Raw genomic sequence first — 19,545 nt, 5'->3', positions numbered from 1 at the left:
CTCATGTATCATTTTAAACTACGTAATTTTAAATGACACAATGCAAAATTCGAATGAAGTCATGTCTTTTTGAAATTTTTTAACTTAGAAACGACTTGATCAATAATGTTCAAATTTTGCATTTTAAAATTGCACAAAAATGATGTAAAATTTACATAGCTTAAATTTTAGTTTTCTTCTAATTTTAAATAACAAACAATAATAGATAATTATTTAAAATTAATTTTTACATTCAATTTTCTTTGGATAAATATATTTTTTAATTGTGTGATCAATATTTCCAACTAGCTTTAAAATTTCTTGAGATATGGCGATCTATACTCGTTAAATTATTAGATTTAAAACTCTAAAAAAATTATAATACTAGAAATACAAAACTTGTATAGACTCTCGCAATGTCTGGCTACGGCCCTGTAATAATAAATAAAACGTGATTTTTTTTCTCATTGTAAACTGTGCAAAGATTGCCAAAAAACAGTTTAGCATTTTTAAAAAAAAGTAGAAAAATAAATTTTTGCCAAGATAATTGAATTAAAATTTTTGCCTAGTATTTTGGAACAGGCCTTTGGAAGTAACCTGTTATTTTTATAACAGGTATGATTAAATAACAGGTTCCAAATACCTGTTCCAGAAAATATTGGACATCTCTACATGGTATGGGGAAGAACGAATGTTTTGTTTCTCAAGGACGTGTATCCCTTTAGACCTATTCAAATTTTCCATTTTGACTCCCCCTCCACCTTAACGCTTGTCCCGTTTACCCTTTCCCACAGTATTTCTTCTTTCAATAAAAAGGTTCCAGGAAATGCCTCTTTTACTAACCACCTGCATGGGAAAGGAGGGGGGGGAGGGGACTCAGTTTCGATCTTTTGAAAACAAATCTCCCTCTTTTTCCTACATTCCAAGGGAGGAGCGTCACTAACGGTCACTCAATGGTCTTGGTAGATCTTCACTTCCCCTTTCTGGTGATTTATGGGTTCAATGCAGAAAAGAGAAAATGTGTCAAAAGACTTTTTTTTTTTTAAGGAAAGGGGATGATGGAGAGATGTTTGTTTATTTTGATTGTTAAAAAGTGTCCGGGAAATCGACCCTTCCGGGAAAGGGACGTCCGGATATGGGACGTTACACTGTATTGCAATAGAAATAGGAGCAAAATATTTTTTCTACATGCTATTAACATCCGAATTATATTTTAATAAAATAATGTATAATTAGAATAATAATTTAATGAAAAAAGTACAAAGGCTGTTTGATGAGAAAACTCTCTTTCAGTATTATAAATCTAGCAGTATTATTAACAATTATTTAATTTTAAATAATTATTTAATTGAAAAGTCTCTAAAAATTATTTCTAAAAAGTAGCATGTCTCTAAAAATTATGTACAAAACACATATTTAGTTAAATAAATTATTCTTAAAAATTCAATAATATTATGGTCTCACTCAGCAATATTATTACGTTTTTATTAATTATTTATTTGAAAAGCCTCTTAACATTATGCATAAAACGCAATATAACTGACTGGTTAAATAAGTTATTCTTAAAAATTAAATAATAATTAATTATTATTGAGTGATAACATGTGAACAAAACTGTTCAAACCGAAACAAAGAAATGTTTAAATAACAAGAAAAAAATTTACTTGAAACTTAAGGATTTCTTGAATGATATCTCAAGATTCAATTATAATACCTTGCATAAATAAAACAGCTTATTGTCTAATTTCTATGGAAGCAAAAAAGAAAAACATGCAGCACATTATATTAAAGCATCTTCTAAAATTCAAAATTTGGAAATACTTTAACAATATAAATTACATAAGTTAGTAGATCTGTAACTTTTATTTACCTCATATGTTACAATGCAAGAAACAACAGTATCAGGTTGTATTCCAACACACCATCGATCCATAACAAAAGGAGGCTGTAACAAATATTTTTAATGCATTAAGCATATACAATTCAAAGAATAAACTATTTCCATATCAGAGAAAGAAAAAAAGTTAATAACCTGAGAATCAGAAGAAATGAATGAAAATACAACAAAAGATACCTGAGTGATTCTGGACAAAGGCAAACCAGCATGACCACATTCAAAGCTAACTTCTTTAATACAAGCTACAGTAGTTAAAGGGCTGTCACCTTCATCTACTTCTACGTACATCTTCCATTTGTGGTCTTGAGGTTTAGAGCCAAGGCGGACGTGGTTTCCGAATAAGATGGTCAATCTGACAGCATTGGGTCGAATGGAATTGGAAGACGAACTTCGCTGAACTGTTGTCTAAGATAGAAAAGGATTATTGGATTTTTAACTTGATACATTTTAATAAAAAAAATAATATGATAAACTTTAGGAAAAAGAAAAGAAAAAATTAAAGTTCAATCCTGATCATTCAGGTGAAATCTAGCACAGACATATTTAGTAATAAATACTTATTTAACACAAATTCAAACAGGAAATGATAAACACAAATTTCATGCAGAACTTAATGGGAAAAAGAGTTGGGACCACATAAAAAAAGTTTTAGCAATATTTGAGTTTGAACAAATTGACTGTAATTGTAACTAAAAAAAAAAGAAAAAAAGAAAGAAACTCATGTCAATTTTTAAGAATTTAAGCCTGAATAATAAAATCTAAAATCAATACATAATTTGTGTTTAAATGACACATACCTGTTCTAAAGGTGGAAAGTGGAGCATCCTTTTATTATGATTCTTCAATTTACTTATTTCGTCCTAAAATTTAAAAATAAAATGTTTAACAATATCTAATACACAGTCCATTTTATTCAATTTAAACTCAGATGGAAGTGTAAAAAAATTCGAATTATTCAAAACTTGTTAAAAAAAATTGTATAATGTGAAAGAAATAATAATAAATATTAATGTTAAACATAAATAAAAAAAATATTTTATAAGAAATAAAAATTATCAAAAATTAGGCTTGATTTCAATATACTTTATTCAGCAAGAACTGATTGTGAAAGTAAACAAAGCAACCTGACAATCAACAATAACTTTTGCTGACTGTCATAAAGGTTTTTGACAAACAGCACTAATCTGATTAGTAGTCAACATTAAAAGAATTGCTAACTCATTGACGAACTGGCAAAAGTCAGCAATATTTACGATAAACAACAAACTTTCATGTTTCTTCATTAAACAGTTCTCACTGAATAGAGTATAATAGACTCGCCAAGCTGCTTATAAAACTTTAATCCTCTATGATTTCCTCTTTGTTTTCAATCACAAAAATCTTTAATATACCATATTTGTAAGTTATGCCATTGTTTTCTTTCCCACAACTACACACTTTAAAAATGGGCACTTCTTTTCAATCCTGCTATTGTATCCTTCATAATGTGAGAAAAAAAGTAATAGTTTCAAAACATTAATTCATGATTACTAAATTCATGATGAACCAGAGCATAAATACCACGAGCATAATATTTCAATTAGCTTCTATGAAAAAATTTATAAAACGATTTATTTTAAAATGGGATTTTATCCTTCATATTTCTCCTTTATGGCAAACATTAAATATAATAATAATAAATATATATAATTACAGAATAACAATAATAAATAATACATATAATTACGTAATAACAATTTTTAAAAGAGGAAATTTTGTACTAAATTAAGTTATATAACTTCCAGTTCACCAGAAAAATTCCTTGCAGAAAAATTTCTGTAGTACCACATCATTTTATTAACCAAAAAAATGATAAAACAGTAATGCAACAAGTATAGCTATTCTTTGAGACTTAATCATTAATGTGCCTTTTTTATATAAGCCAGATTCAATGCATGGTCAGTATATAAAATGCACTAACAATTTCTATAAATAAATAAATACTTTAGTATTTGAATACTTAACCTCAGAGCAATAAAAAGTGGAAATACTTCAGTCTGTAAACATAATGAATGAATAAGAGTTTAGAAATTAATGGAAAAAAATCCCAAAAAGCATACCATTAAATGTATTCTATGGCCGACAGTTGATACACCAATATCTTTCAAGTCTTCAGAGGTCATTAATATAAGACGTCTTCCATTAATTTGCTGTTCTAGAAACAAATCTGCATATTGATCAAGGTCTTTAGAATCAGCTGAAAAGAATTTAAAAAAATTAATAAAAATATAGAGTTAAGCAAAGGAATTTGATAACTTTTAAAAAAGTTTCTTACTTTCTAAGCCTAACTGTTTTATCCACAGACACTATAAAAATGAAAGAAGTGTTAGAATATATTTTTTTTTTCAAATGTGACTTCTTATATGAAATCTATATTCCTCAATATGTGTATGCACTTACCACATCCTCTGATGTCCAAGTATTAATATCCAATTCATATAATTGCTGGAAAAGAATGATAACAAGCATTAACAAGCAAAATAATAAAATGACAACTAATTAACTTTTATTTACAGTAGCTACCCAAAATAAAAATAAAAATGATGTTAAAACATTTTTTATTTTTATATAGTCTTGAAATTATGATAGCAAATACTTCTAGAGAAGTAAAACTTAAAAATTTAAATTTCTGCAGAAATTCTGACTGTGACCTTGAAACAATGTTTTAACTATTCCAAACATTCATCACTCGTGATTTTAAAATATTTAGTAAGAAACATATTGAATTGATCAGAGTGGCCATTTCATCAATCTGAAAAAATCAGGGAAATTTTAGAAAATTTGATTAAAATACCCCAAAAGTCGAAAATAAATTAATTTAATTTTCAGCTATCTAAAAGTCCAATATTTTTTTAAAAAAAATTAGTGTAATAATTATTTAAGAAAATTCTGATACATAAAATGTAGATAACAATGTATAAGTGCTTTATAACATATTTCATACATAAGAATGAGGTATAACTGAAAAATTAATAATACATTTTACACGATTGGTTTCAGAATTCGTGGAAATTATATAAAATCAGTAAAGAAAAATCAGAATTTTTTTTTTCTTCTGGTAGATTACTTTTAGTGAAATTCAGGGAATTTTACAAGTGATCTTTCTCTACTCCAATTGTCTAATAGATAGAAAAAAAGATATTTTTCTATTAACAAACATATAAAATATCATTTTATATTGTATATTAAGTCTTAAACTTACATTAGTGTGATAGCAGCTTAGATATAATTTATACATTTCTCAATTTATACATTTCTCAGAACAATATACACTGTCAGTACTTTTTTCTGATCAAAAAATAAATTAATTATTCTTTACTTGCTTAACATAATTTTTCTTTAAATAAAGTAAATGTACAAAATATAAAATTACAGTTAAAGGTAATTTAACTACTTGCACAAAAAAAATTTATAAACTTTAGAAATTCAATTTTATGAACAAATGTTTATTTTTTTCTTCTACTTTTTATTTGAATATTAATAATGCTTAATTTACCATATATTTCTTTTTTCTTTCTAGCTTTTTTTCTTTCTCAAGTAATCTCAATTCCCATTCTTCAAGGTGTTTTTGTTTTTGATTTAAATCATGTTCTGCTTTTTTCATAAGCTCCAAAGTTGCTTCAATTTCTTTTCTATATATATATAAAAAAAACAGACATTTCATGTAGTTGTTTCAGAGGAAATATAAAAATCATACATTTAACAAACATGATGGTAAAACATAAAATTTTTATTTTTATTTCATTGAACAAAATTAAATATTTAGTTAATCAAAAATTGACTCATCACATGCATTGCAAAAAATTTGCCCTTATTTCCTGATTTTAAATTTAAAAAAAAACATATGTAAATCTTTTAATTTATGACCATTTTTATTAACAAAAAAAATCAGGAATATTCCGAAAATTCATGTTCAATTATTATTCTTGTTTTATAAACATGGCAGGTCATTCTATAATATCTATAAACTATGAATCTTGAGGGCATTGGGTTGGATCATAATAGATTTATAAAATCTAAATTATTAAAAAATTATTCATTAAGCTAACAATCAAAAGTGTGAAGTAATCTAGTGAGCATTGGACAGAGTAAATTGAATTTATAATTTTAGATTCAAGAAATACAGGAAATTGAAAGTACAATTCAAAATAGCATTAGTTCATTATGGAGAATAATGATTTGGAAAAACTCAGGATTTTAAAGAGTTTATCTTATACTTAAAGAATCTTTTAATAGATTGTGTTTTATACACTAGGAAGCCCTGCAGGCTCTTTACCAGCCATATTTCTGGGTCTCCATATCCATATATCAGGTATATCCATATCTACCCATATATCAGGTGTATTTTGAGGCCATTTGGTTCAATGTGTTAACAGTGAGCACAGTAAATAATGAAAAGATAATACATGTTATATAAAAATAAACATAAATGTAGTTATATAATAATAATCCTAAATGGTGAATAAGATAGTAAACATGTGGTTTGAGAGGTAATAAAAACTTAATATTATTATGAGACAGAAATTTTTATAAAACACTTAGTACGTTGTCAGCAATATACTAATAATATATCAAAATAATCAAACATATCAAAATAAGCCAAATCAGGACTGTCAAACAGAAATTTTTTTCAAATATAACAATGTCGCCTTTTTTAACAATACAGTACAAAACCCGTTATCCGGAAATCAGAAAACCGGAAAAGCAAAAAACCGGAACGAAATTCGATTAGTTTTCCCGCCATTTTTAAAAACAAATTTTTTTTTTCCTCATAAGATTTTAGGATTTTTTGCTCTTTTTTGAAAGATGTTTACCTTACCATCATTTTGGAAATAATCATTAGTGTATTACTTCATTGTTTTTTCTTCTTTTTAAGATTATTTCAAATTTTTTTTTTTAGTTGGGTTTAACTATAAAAGAAACGGCTTTTTGTAGCGATTCAGAAAACCGGAAAAATCAGTTATCCGGAATATCAATGGTCCCGATCGTTCCGGATAATCGGTTCTTTACTGTATATCTATAAATAACGAAAACACATTTTCACTTCAAACTCACCACAATCACTTAATATTATTAATATACTATGAAATGGAGAAGATATGAGTTAAAAAATGATATTAATTATTTATTTTATTGAAAACAAAATTATCTGTATGAAAATATCAATAAGCTGTAGTAATAAGCGTGCAAAAAGCTGTAGAAACTGTCTAACAGGAAGTCGTGAAGGTAAGGAGGTCAAAAAAAAATTTTTTTTACGTTTGCACTGTTTTATATTGTGTTTGTTAACATTTGTACAAAATATAATCCATTATCAAGTGACAACAGAAATCTACTAACTGAATATTAGTTTTTTTTAAAGATTATTATTTTTTTTACAAGTAAATGATCAGCACATGTTATTGATCGTTAAAGTTTTCAGTGAATTAATTAAATAACAAAATACTTTTTAAAAAAATAATGAAGTCCACATAATTTTTAAAAGAAGCTATCATTTTACCTCCAGACACTCTTTTGGCTGAGATATACAGACAGTTCATCACAGAAAGCATCTAAAACATGGATTATATAATTAACATAGAATACAAATAGCTTTCTACATTATAATACAGATACCTATGTAAAATTAAATTCTAAAAGCTTTCTATTTTAAGTACATCAAAAAAGATTTTTCAAATAAATATATATATTTTTTTTAAATAATGCCCTAAAAATATAAATACATTTTTAAGGCAGTTTCAAAATACTAGTACAAATAAGTCAATACTCATACCAAAGTACAAGTTAATTCAAAATTAATACAGCGATTACAAACAGCTATAACTATTTAATGAAAAATAATTTATCAATAAAATTCACACAGAATGTAAAAGGAACTTCAAATTTTGCATAAATGCGCCACGGAGTTTCTATGCGACTTCCCTTTGTCACACGGACAACATGTAGGCGATAGTCCATTTCACGCCATACATTCTGAAGCATTTGTGCAGTCACCGACGCAAGTGCATTACAAATGTGTTCTTTGAGTTCTGTATGAGTATCTGCATTATGGTGTTTCCATTTGGAGGTTCTTTATTATAACACTCACAAAATCTTCTCTGCATTGTGATAACAAAATAACAATTATTAAATTCTAACTCACAGAATGCTTTCTGCATGGGACTCTCAATTTTCACTAATGAACATCCGCATGCATGGGGTTCCGCTTTACTGCGCCTGAGTCTTAAGTAAAGAAATTTTAAAGTTCAATCTACATTCTATGCTTATCTTACAGGGTGCATAGCCAAATCTTTCAACAAAAAATAAGCACCTTTTAAGTACTTTTTAAGCACTCAAAATATATTTTTAAGCACTATATACTTTAACAAAATGCAAAATAATTTTCAAAGACTTTACATGATCATGAGAAAATAACTAGTATAACTCTTTTCTTGATTATATGAACCGTTATAAAATGATCGAGAGATTTTTTGGTTCGATATCAGAGGGTGGAAAATGAAGTCTGAAATTGAGAATATCTTGCAAAATGCAGCAGAGTTGCACATGAGAAGGCAATAATCTCACCCAACCCAGCTCAGTAGATGCACGTACCGACTCACAAGTATTTCTTCAAACATGTAGAATGATTGGCTCTTTCATACGCTATGGACCGACGGTACGCCGAAATGAATTGTGAAAACGTTGAATAGAACAATGTGAAAAGCACGCTTTTGCATATTACGTGGCAAAAATCGATATGGTAACAAAAAAAATCATATTTTTTAAAAAGGGAAAATTAAGCACTTTTTAAAAACTCCCAATAAAAAAAGCACCTTTAAGGGCTTTCAAATAACAAAAATCAAAAATAAGCACCTGTAAGCACTTTTTAAAAATGCTATGCACCATGTCTTATCGATAAATTATTTTTCATCAAATAGTTACAGCTGCTTGAAATCGCGATATTCATTTTGAATTACCCTGTATTTTGTAGCACAATCTTAAATATTAAAGTTGAAACTATATTCATCACCAAAAGTTCAAAAATTGAAATGAATATTTTACGTATCATGGTCACTGTTAGACATTAAAATACACATAGCATAGCGGTAGATTTATTTCTGCTAAATTAGTTCAAAATTATTGGTAGCATATACAAAGTTATACTTGCCATCATTTTGCATACAGAATAAAACTTTCAATATTTCAGAAAAAGAAGGCCTTTCCTAAAAATATGATCAATTATGTTAATTCCATAAATTTAATTTAAAAAAATAACAAATGACAGTTAAAAAAATAATTTGATAAATAGATAAAAGTGAATTCAACAAGTTAATGTTTGACACAGAGATAAAGACAAATGAAGCTATATTTAATAAGCAAACGTTCAATTCAAACCAAAGTAATAATTTATGAATTACAGTAAAAAATTTTGCTGACTCGGAACTGGAATTTTATTTGAGTTAGGATCTGAATGCTTTTTTCTTGCATTTCAGTAACTAGTTTTGTGTTATTTACTATATAAAAAGCACATAGATAGAAGATTTCCTTACAGTTTTAAAAAAGACACTTCGTAAAATTTAAAATACTACTTCAAAACAAAGTGTTAGTTAAAGAAATGATGAAATGCAATTATACATTTTTTTTTATGTCAATTAATTAGATTCCAAATTTTACAGCACTAAATAAGTGCAAAAAATAATGCATATATTTTTTACACAAAATAAATTTAAAAATTTGCTCTTGAAATAGTTTTTACCCAGCACTTCAAAGTGTAATTATTCAATTTAATACCGGGTTAATTATGCCAAAATCATTTATTTTTTGTTATAATTTTTCCATATTAAAAAAAATTGAGGTGTTTTTAGACAAAGATTTAATAAAATATCTTTAGTATAAAGAACTACTTTTGCAATGATGAAGCAAATTATGATTTTTTTTTTACTTTTAATCTATAAAACAATATTTGAAAATAAATATTTCAAGGTTATTTATTGTACTCAGAAATAGCAAAAAATCTTTTATTTGATATCAACTGATAAATCATATATTCCAAAGGAAAGAGAAAGACTTTTCAGCATGCATCCATTTAATTATTTAGCAAATGTAAATTAAAGATTGTAAGCAAGTATAAAATAATTTTAAATCTAATTTTTAAAATAAATATAGAGAAATTCATTTTGTTCTCATTTATTACTTGAAATTTTATGTTGAAAAATGATCATAAAATTGAAAAGATGGTAGTAGTCTAATAAAAGAAAAAAAAACTAAAAATTTAAATGTGTAGTCCATTGAATATGGTGATATAAACAATCAATCAAAATAATGCAAAAAAATTATCACCTTTGGATCAGTTCTCCAGCAAGCTGTCATTAATTCTGCAAATCTTGGAGGACAGCATTTCGGAATAGTTAATCTCTATAGAATGTCAAAATTATTTATAACATGAAATTTTTTTCAATTAGTCATGAAAAGTTTAGATAAATATTTCCCATTCAAATTTGCTTATTTTTATGTTTATATTTAATTCTATAATTTATAAAATATATTTAATAATAATATACCTTTAATTTTTGAAAAAATATCAAAGATTTGGACTATTCATAGTGTTTTTCTAGAACTTTTATTTATGTGAGCGTTAAATTTTCATATGCATCAATTTTATGACTAATTAAAAATCCATTAAGTTCTATCTATTAAGTAGAAAAATTATTTTGTCATGAAATTTCTATCGTCTCTAACAAAAATTTTTTTTCCTTATTCAAAGCAAAATTTTGCTAGTTGACCAACACACATTTAAAAGTATTGAAGAGTATAATTTGTAAGAGTATATACCAGTATAATACAAGAGTATGCTTGTTTGTAATTTGTTGCATGAACATCTATAGAATAATTAGTTTGCATTGTCTTAGAATAAATAATATAAATCAATTAAATTTTTTAAGATGACATTTCATGTAAAAGTATAATTAAATTGACTGTCTGCCATTCCTTGTAAACTTTTCCTAGTGTAATTTTAAATTAACTTTTTTAATATATATATATATATTACATAGATATATACCTGAAAGGTGATTTAAGAATACATTGATTTAAGATTATTTGAAAGGGCAAAACAAATGAGAGAAATGTTTCCTTGATTGAGATAAGTATGATGATATTTTAAAATGGAAAGAGTATCAAAATTTTAAAATGGGACTAATTCTGAATGTGTGATGACTAAAAACTAACTAGAATACTGAAGTGAACAAAACCTCTTCTTTTTCAACGACTGCCCAAGCAACTTGAAAACCTTCGATTCCTTTAAAAGGCACTTCATGTGTGAGGAGTTCCCATAAAACAACACCATATGACCAAACATCACAACTTTCAGAAACAGGAAGGCACTGAATGACCTAGAGAAGAACAAAAAATTTATGTATTTGTAATAATGAATTGCCTCAGTTGTTACATGGATAGAACTGGAACTTATCTATAATAATAAATGAACATTTTGGGAGTCTGTTTTTATAACTCCAGAACCATTTGTGCTAGCATCCTGTAACATAAACAGTGAATGAAAGAAGTAACTTTAGTCCCCGTTCCTAACGATTGTTCGAAAATTTCAATTAAATTGGTTTTGAGAGACTTTTGAAAAAATGGAATTTTCTCATTAGCTTAGAAGTATCTCATTGGCTATTGGTATAAATTAAACGGCAGATACAGATTTTATCAAACATTATAAAGATAACATCAATGATGTTTGTTAGCTTATAGCTCTCATTAATATAAAAAAAAGAGTTTATTATACATTTTTTAATATTTATATTTAAATTTTAATATTTAAATTTTCCCCCCATTGTGTCAGATAAATTCAATAATCTAAATGAATGTGGTAGCAAAGGCAGACTACATCGCCAAATTATTCTATCAATTTAAATCAGAATTTTTTTATTTAAAACAGATAAAAATAAAATACCGCAAAACCAAGTTCAAAATTGTTTAATTTTAAAAATACAATTGTAATTGGAATAACATTGCGCATGAAATTATGTAACTGTGTTAAAATAAATTTACAGTGATGTATGCAAATTTATCATTCGAAATTATTAAAAAATATCCAATAGAAATTTTTGATTTTAACTAGTAACTATTTTAATGACAATTAAAATTGTGATACCTCACATAAGTAGGTACTTACATTAACTGCAGGTTCATAAAAATTTCAATGTAGAAAAACTTAATTTACCCAAATTTCCTTTAAATGTTGGATATACTACTCCATGATCAAAGAATTCATTTGCATTAAATAAAACAAAATGAATTTTTTGGAATTGTGTTTTAAGACAAAGAATCTGTAGGATTTTCACTACCATTATGTCTTTTGAAGAAGAAAAAAATCTAATGGAATAACTACATTTTACAGATTTAAAAGTATGAAGAAAAAAAACTGCATTGAATTTTCATTTTGTTCCTTATTTAAATTCTGCATAATCCATTAGAACTAAGATTTTCTAAATGTAATTTCTAAATTTAAATGTTATAGAAAAAGGTTACATAAAAAATACTGTAATTTATTGTGAACCAAGTATTTAATGTAATTTATTTAATTTTATTTTATATAACCGTTGTTGAACAGCTAACCCAATTTTCAGGTTTACGACTACTACTGTTCAACTCCATAGCCTTGTAATTTTAAACCCAAATACAGAAGACAAGGGTAGAAATTTACCTTTTGGGAGGATTTTTTTGATGAAACTAACCCGCATTTGCATTACATGGAGAGGAAAACCACAAAAGCCTCCCACAGTTAGCCTGAAGGCAAGGGGACTTTAACCTATCACTGAGGATATTTTACGTCAGCACTGTGGTCAGTGCAAGCCGGATGCAGAATTCGTATCAACCAGCCATCGCCGTGATTCGAACCTGATTCACCTCATTGGAAGACGAACGCTCTATCCCCTGAGCCATCATGGCTCTAATTTATTCAATTGAAATTTATTAACACAATAATATATTTACAATAAAATTTAAAACTATGAAAACCGATAAAAAATTTAAACAAACTCATATTAAAAGCTTGCTAAAAAAGAATTTTTTACTCAAAGCTTTCTTTTCTTAAAAAAAAAAATCAACAAACCCTAATAACAGTAAGCCCCATTAAAGAGAGAAGTAATAACAATTAAATTGTTTTAATATATTTTAAATAAAATAGAAATCAATCAGGAGTACCTCTGGTGCCATCCATGGCAATGTGCCTGCAACAGACATCTTAGTTGTGCTATCAATAAAGCGGGAAGCACCAAAATCACAAATCTAAATTAATGAAAAATAAAATCTACATTTAATAGCCTTCTTACAATAGCACTATTTTTCATAGAAATAAAAAAGTTTAAACATACAATAATAATATTTTTTCCTTTAATATTAAGTAATGTTTTGATTGATAAAGTAACATTAAATTAGTTACTATTTGTATTTAATACTAAGTGGAGTATGCAAGGCTTTGCTCACTTTTAAGCTCATGTATAAACAACTGTATTTTAAAATTATTTTGTTTAAAAAAAAGTTCCACAAAAAAGAAAAATTTTGTGTTCAATAAATAAATCATTTTTTTAAAAAAGAGATTAATTTTAATGAAGCTGTATTGATAGGAACATATATGAAGACTTTGGAAACCTTATAATAGTAGATTTTCAAAGGTAGCATTCCTTCAGTTCTAATTATTGTTTTGCATTTCTTAAACAATAAATGTTTAACAATAAGTTTTCTTATTTAAAAAATAGTAAATATATTTTATAAAAATATAAATCTGTTTATCTCTAGACTATTAAAATGTGGGTTTTGGAGGCCGTTATACTCTAAATTTAAAAGCTTAACAGAGGATATGAAAGACTTTGAATTCCATCAGTTAAAAGGAAATTTTGAATTATTTTTCTATAATATAACTCTTTCATCCACTTTCATTTACAATTATTACTGTACTTGCATCCATGAAAAGCAACTGATATTGTAATTCAAATCATTATTCAGAAGTACTGATACAACAAAAATTGTAAAATACAGTGCCCAAAATAAAATTAAAAAAACGGATTGTCTTTAATAACGTTATGTCGTATCAGACAAATCGAATTTTTAAAATTCGACTTGTTTGAAAATAAATTTCTCAAGAGCTATTCAACCAATTTCCCTCAAATTTTGTATTATGTCATGTAAAATTATATTCTTTAAAATGATGTAAAAAATTATATACCTGACAATTCAAAATTTTCTTAACTAATATTAAATAAAAAAATTATAAATATATTTTAAAAGTTATTTTTTGCTTGGAATTATATTTTTCAAAAAAGGTGTGCTTATTCAGAGAAAGTATGTTTTTGTGTCTGATTTCGAAACTTAAAATAACCTCTGCACAAATTAATTAGCGTATTTGAGTGATCCCAAGATTGAGTCCTAGAATGTGAAGATCCGATCATTAGATCAAAAGTTATACAGGGTGGTCCATTTTTTATTTTGAGCACTGTATTATTAGGAGAGTTTGAACATAAACTTTGCCAGTGGCTATTACAAATCAATAAGCTAAAAAAAAAAATTCAAAATCAAATATTTATATAAAATATATAAGTTTTAAAGAAAACCATAAAACACTAACTAAAAGAAAAGTGTTTGACATACCTTACATACATAATCAGCACTTATCACAACTATAATAAAAATTAAAATTATATTTTAGTAATATTAACACAGTATAACAAATATATACATACAGAATATATTATTTATTTAGTACATGCTTGATATACATTTGAAAAATAAGTCAGTTATTTAAATTTAAAAAAAAAAAGTTTTTATGATATTTATTAACTTTTTGATACAAAATGTAATGGAGTGAGAAAATTTAAATGATGATAAACAATTTTGGTATTTGTCATAAAATAAAAAAAGTTTAAGAACATCTTAAGACATTAGACAATTTATTTTAAAGATTTTTTGAATTAGTGAATAAGTACAAAGAAAGCAAAATAATAATAATGGTATTTTTTTCTTCTTTTAAAACAATGTTTAAATGATAAATTATTTAAATTTTTAAAAGTTACTTTTCAAAATAGCTAATGAAACAAGCATAATTACCATTTACCATTTTTTGATTTCAAATCACGATGAATAACTTTTACAGGTGCTTCTTCATGTAAATAATGCATGCCTAAAAGTAAGTAAATATCTGAATCACATAATATAAATTCAACAGTCTTATGAAAATAAAATAAGTTAGCTTTGATTTAAAATTTGTAGGGTAAAATATCCCTTTTTTTTTCAAGTATTATATTTATCCTTTAACTATCAGGTCAGTGTTCAATAATTTTGCTTTAGCCGCAAAAAACTGCTTTACCCACATGTTAACCAATGGAAATTTGGATACAAATTTTTCCAAGTAGTAAATCAGTTTAAGAGTTAAATACACTTTTGTCTTATAAAAACTATTTTATAAAAATGTATTAAACAGATAATGAGTAAGATTTCAAAAATGAATAATAGTGTATCCAGTCATACCAGCAGCTATTTCACAGCTCCAACATAGAATCTGCTCAAAATTTAACATTGAATTGTTTTCTTGTTCACCAAGAAAAGCAAACAATGATCCATTTTCTGAATATTCTGAAATATCACAAAATAAAACAGTTAATAGATTTGAAATAAATAAACAAGAAGAAAATACTATATATCTAAATATACATTGAAGTACAATTGTTATGAAGTACATAAAACAATTATAAATTTGAAATAAATAAACAAGAACAAAATTGTATATATCTAAATAATCATTGAGGTACAATTGTTATGAAGTATATATTTTCTTTTATAACTGGCATTGAACAGACAACTCTGAGTTTACGACTATCAATGTTCAATTTCATAGTTTTGCAATTTTTAACTCAACCCAGAAGACAAGGAAACTGCTGTATAAAGCATTGGGATAAACTAGCCTTCCTGGAGAGCTCTTAGATGGAACTAACCTGCATTTGTATAAGATAGAGAAGAAAACCACGAAAATTTCCCCCAAATATGACAGCTCAATAACAAGGGGATTCTAACACATGATCCATCTACCACTGGGGATATTTTATATCAGCATTGCAGTCAGTGCGAGCCGGGAGCAGATTTTGCCACCTCTGGGATTCAAACCTAAGCCACCTCATCACAAGATGAATACTCTATCCCCTGAGCTCTATGAAGTATATGATGAAATGGTTTGTAACTTTCTGGCTTGAAACTTTCTATGCTTTTTGTGAAAATTTATTCTAGTGGTAGCTAAGTATAAATCTTAATGTATTATTTTTTATCCATAAAACTTCTTTTCCACACCACTACTCATTAATAATTTAAATGTTTACATGCAACGCCACTTTGCTCTAGCTCCTTCATGATAAGGCTTTTAAAATGTTGGCAAAATTACCAAAAATTCAGAAAGCTTTTGCCTTTAAATGTTTCTGTTCTGTAAAATATCTTGCAAAAAGCGTAGTAGTTGGCAGGTCTGTGGAAAGCTATAGAAGTAATAGTTTTAATAGTTAATTAGATTTACCTGTTATTATACAATAGTTAGGAGATATTGTCACGGCTCCAAAAAACTTAATAATATTTTTGTGACTGAGGAGACTCAAAACTTGTGCCTAAAAGAAAATATTTCCATTTACTACATAGTCGTAAAACATAATAATAAAAAAAATTAAAAATTAATAAAACTGATTACATACTTCTTTTTCTAAAACCAAGAGTTTTTTTACGGCTACAATTTTATTCTGCGATTTCCAAAGAGCTCTGTAAACACAACCAAATGCACCACCACCACATCTTTCATAGAATTCAATATCTTGAAAATCTATTTCAACAAACGGGCTGGTAATGTCTGAAGTTTCATCCGAACAAGAACCAACCGTGCTGCCTCCTGAGTCTTCAGCCATATTTAAATCCTAAGCTGATGAAAAAATAAAGAAAATTACACTGAAAACATAACCAACATCAATTCTTTTTCAAAATAGATAATTTAGTATGAACCATCATATACTAGATGTTACATTGAAATCTAACTGATTTAATTAAGGTTACATAAGAATGTTAGAGAAAAGATGAGGCTAGAAGAAAATTACACTTTGGGGCAGTTCATAATAGATGTCACACTTGGAGAGGATTCTCAAAATTCAGGTATAAATGAGACAAAATTGAAAACATAACCAACACCAATTCGTTTTTAAAAATAGATAATTTAGTATGGACTACCATACACTATACGATGCACTGAAATCTAAATGAGATACAATTAAGGTTATATAAGAATGTCAGAGAAAAGATAACGTTAAAAGAAAATTACGCTTTGAGGCAGTTCATAATTGATGTCACACTTAGAGAGGAGGAAGGGGATTTTTAAAATTGAGACAGTTTGTGACAAAGGGGATGGTCGGGTGCACTAAGAAGCGGGACATCATGCATTTCGGTTAAAATTAAAACCATTAAAATCAGCAAAACAACCACTTTCATAAAATTAGTTTTTAAATTTTTCCATATTATTCATCAAAACAAACAAACATCAAACCATTATTACTGTAGTTCCTCTCTCGCCTTTTGTTGCGCTGTAATTAAAAAAACAACTTATTGAAAGTGTGGTGCATCTCCGATTTTTCCTAATTTGATCTAATTTAAAGGCATATTTAATTATTTCTGTGTAAGCTTCATCAAAATGTATAGATAGAATTTTATATCTACAATGACAAGAGGGGCCCTTTAAATATTTTTGTATGTATCCCAGAACCCCACGTAGTTTTGGGTATAATGTACCTTTTGATATATCTAGATAAGGTACCTACTCAAAGTTTCATTAAAAACAGCAAGAGTATTTTGACACATCTATAATTATTATTTATAAAGAACTCAAAAAGGAAACTCAATTATCTAAGAAAAAATGTATACTTATAATTGAAAAGTAAATGCCCAACTTAATCAAATATTTTCGTTGACCAAATTGAATAAAATACTGTAGAGTTTTGAAGATCAAGTCTGTAATATGTTTTTAATAGAATAGTGATGATTATATAGTAGAATATTGGATGCCTAATTAATATACACACGAAAAATCTGGGAAGGGCCAAACTGGATCCTTCAGTCTTTCTAGGTATATGAAAATGTTTAGTTTTTCTAATGTTAAAACACATAATTAGAGTTTAAGGATAAATTTAGAAACATTTTTCATAATATTTGTTTCTGAACTGTTAGTATATGTTTATAGACTGACATGTGTGACAAGAGAAGCTGAGGATAAGGTGAAATATGACTCTTAGTGACAAAGAGTGGATGAGGTAAAAAATATTGAAAAATATGTGCCATCATTTATGGATGACCCTTTTTACAGAACAAAGTTTGTATTATTTCTTGAAAATTATTGTTTCTAAAATAAAGTAATTGAATTCCTACAACTTGAAAAGAAACAATTCATGTAATATTTATTTTTCTTTGAAGGATTAAGAAATGAAGGTTATCTAAAAATTTTATATAGTTGTTTATATTATTTATTGTATTTAATTGTATAATAATAGAAAATAATAATAAATAATAATAGCAAAAAAAATTTTAAACTTTACATTGTCTTCAAATTAAATCACCTAAAAGTTTACAAATTGTAACTTTTTGGCGATTTGGTAACTTAGCTTTAAAGAGGATTACGATGAAATGGGAAAACTAAAAATTTGTAAAAGTTACCTACTTGTTTTTCGATAACTTGAGTGCACTTTATAAATTTATAAAAATAAGTGAAATATGAAATACTGTATTAAATATACTAATTGAGGAATAAATCTCTGTAAAAGCTTAGAAACATACAAATAAGCTTCAAAATGTAAAATGAAAATAATTAAATTGAAATATAAAAAGAGAAACTTTAGAATATATCAGATGCATGCCTTAATGAAATTCGTCAGAAATGTGTTATATAACTTCAAATTTATATTTATTTGTAAGCTAATAATTTAATTGAGTTCCTTTTGTTTTCAACACATATTTAAAAATAGTTATTTTTTATAACTAAAGGAAATTATTTACTTACAACATTAACATTATCAGCATTATTTTTAAACATTATATTTTAAAACATTTAAAATTAGTTTTTTGTTTCCATTGAGGAAAAAATATTGGTCAAAATTAAATTCTATTAAAAAATTTATAAGTGTGCATATTGATTGAAGTTAGTAACTAGTTTTCTTTAGAAATGAATGAAATAGATAATTTTTTGAAAGAGAATTAAATGTCAACAAACTTTAACCCTAATATTTTAAATCGAAAAAGTATTTTTGAAATAACATCCATTCTAGTAAAAAAGAAAAGAAAAAGCATAAAAAATTCAATACAAAAATCAGTTTTACCGCTGAAAGAAATTATCACAATCTTGGGCAATTTATTGGACGTCACGGAATGAAAATATTTATCTTTAACATCATAAAGTTATTTGTTGTTTATTTATTTATTTATTATTTAAAATAATTAGTATTTTACTCTATAGATGGCGACACTGCAGAATTATGGTTTCGCTTTTGGTTTCTGTTTTACTTTGATTCTTGTTTTTAGAATCAATACTTTATTTAATTATGATTATACCTTATTAAAGGGTATGAAATTGATTTCTCATTTAAAAG

The 19,545-nt window shown here is 26.4% G+C and overlaps 1 protein-coding gene across 4 annotated transcripts in view; it reads right to left on the bottom strand.

The window, feature by feature from the left end:
• Positions 1-19,395, bottom strand: part of LOC107436520 (mitogen-activated protein kinase kinase kinase 20) — a 29,918-nt gene extending 10,523 nt beyond the window's left edge. Inside the window, exons 1-18 of one of the 4 annotated variants that reach the window (XM_016048271.4) lie at positions 19,276-19,395; positions 16,621-16,841; positions 16,449-16,536; positions 15,419-15,523; positions 15,006-15,071; positions 14,543-14,571; positions 13,100-13,183; positions 11,143-11,283; positions 10,232-10,306; positions 9,060-9,114; positions 7,413-7,464; positions 5,412-5,547; positions 4,316-4,360; positions 4,191-4,221; positions 3,976-4,112; positions 2,674-2,736; positions 2,054-2,281; positions 1,850-1,924 (exon numbers count right to left, since the gene is read on the bottom strand). In XM_016048271.4, coding sequence (XP_015903757.1) covers positions 1,850-1,924; positions 2,054-2,281; positions 2,674-2,736; positions 3,976-4,112; positions 4,191-4,221; positions 4,316-4,360; positions 5,412-5,547; positions 7,413-7,464; positions 9,060-9,114; positions 10,232-10,306; positions 11,143-11,283; positions 13,100-13,183; positions 14,543-14,571; positions 15,006-15,071; positions 15,419-15,523; positions 16,449-16,536; positions 16,621-16,827 — 1,617 coding nt within the window. In that variant the 5' untranslated portion in view covers positions 16,828-16,841; positions 19,276-19,395. Of the gene's footprint in view, positions 1-1,849; positions 1,925-2,053; positions 2,282-2,673; positions 2,737-3,975; positions 4,113-4,190; positions 4,222-4,315; positions 4,361-5,411; positions 5,548-7,412; positions 7,465-9,059; positions 9,115-10,231; positions 10,307-11,142; positions 11,284-13,099; positions 13,184-14,542; positions 14,572-14,998; positions 15,072-15,418; positions 15,524-16,448; positions 16,537-16,620; positions 16,842-17,830; positions 17,928-19,275 lie in introns of those variants that run through there. The other 3 variants (XM_016048272.4, XM_016048277.4, XM_071180066.2) reach the window with 3 other exon arrangements.
• Between the last annotated feature and the right edge of the window lie 150 nt (positions 19,396-19,545).

The sequence above is a fragment of the Parasteatoda tepidariorum genome, chromosome 1 (assembly GCF_982258835.1).
Source record: "Parasteatoda tepidariorum strain Cologne lab strain chromosome 1, Ptep-v5.0, whole genome shotgun sequence".
In the NCBI taxonomy this organism is placed as follows: Eukaryota; Metazoa; Arthropoda; class Arachnida; order Araneae; family Theridiidae; genus Parasteatoda; species Parasteatoda tepidariorum.
Note: the sequence above shows the minus strand (reverse complement) of the source record. Positions and strands in the feature narration are given on the sequence as shown.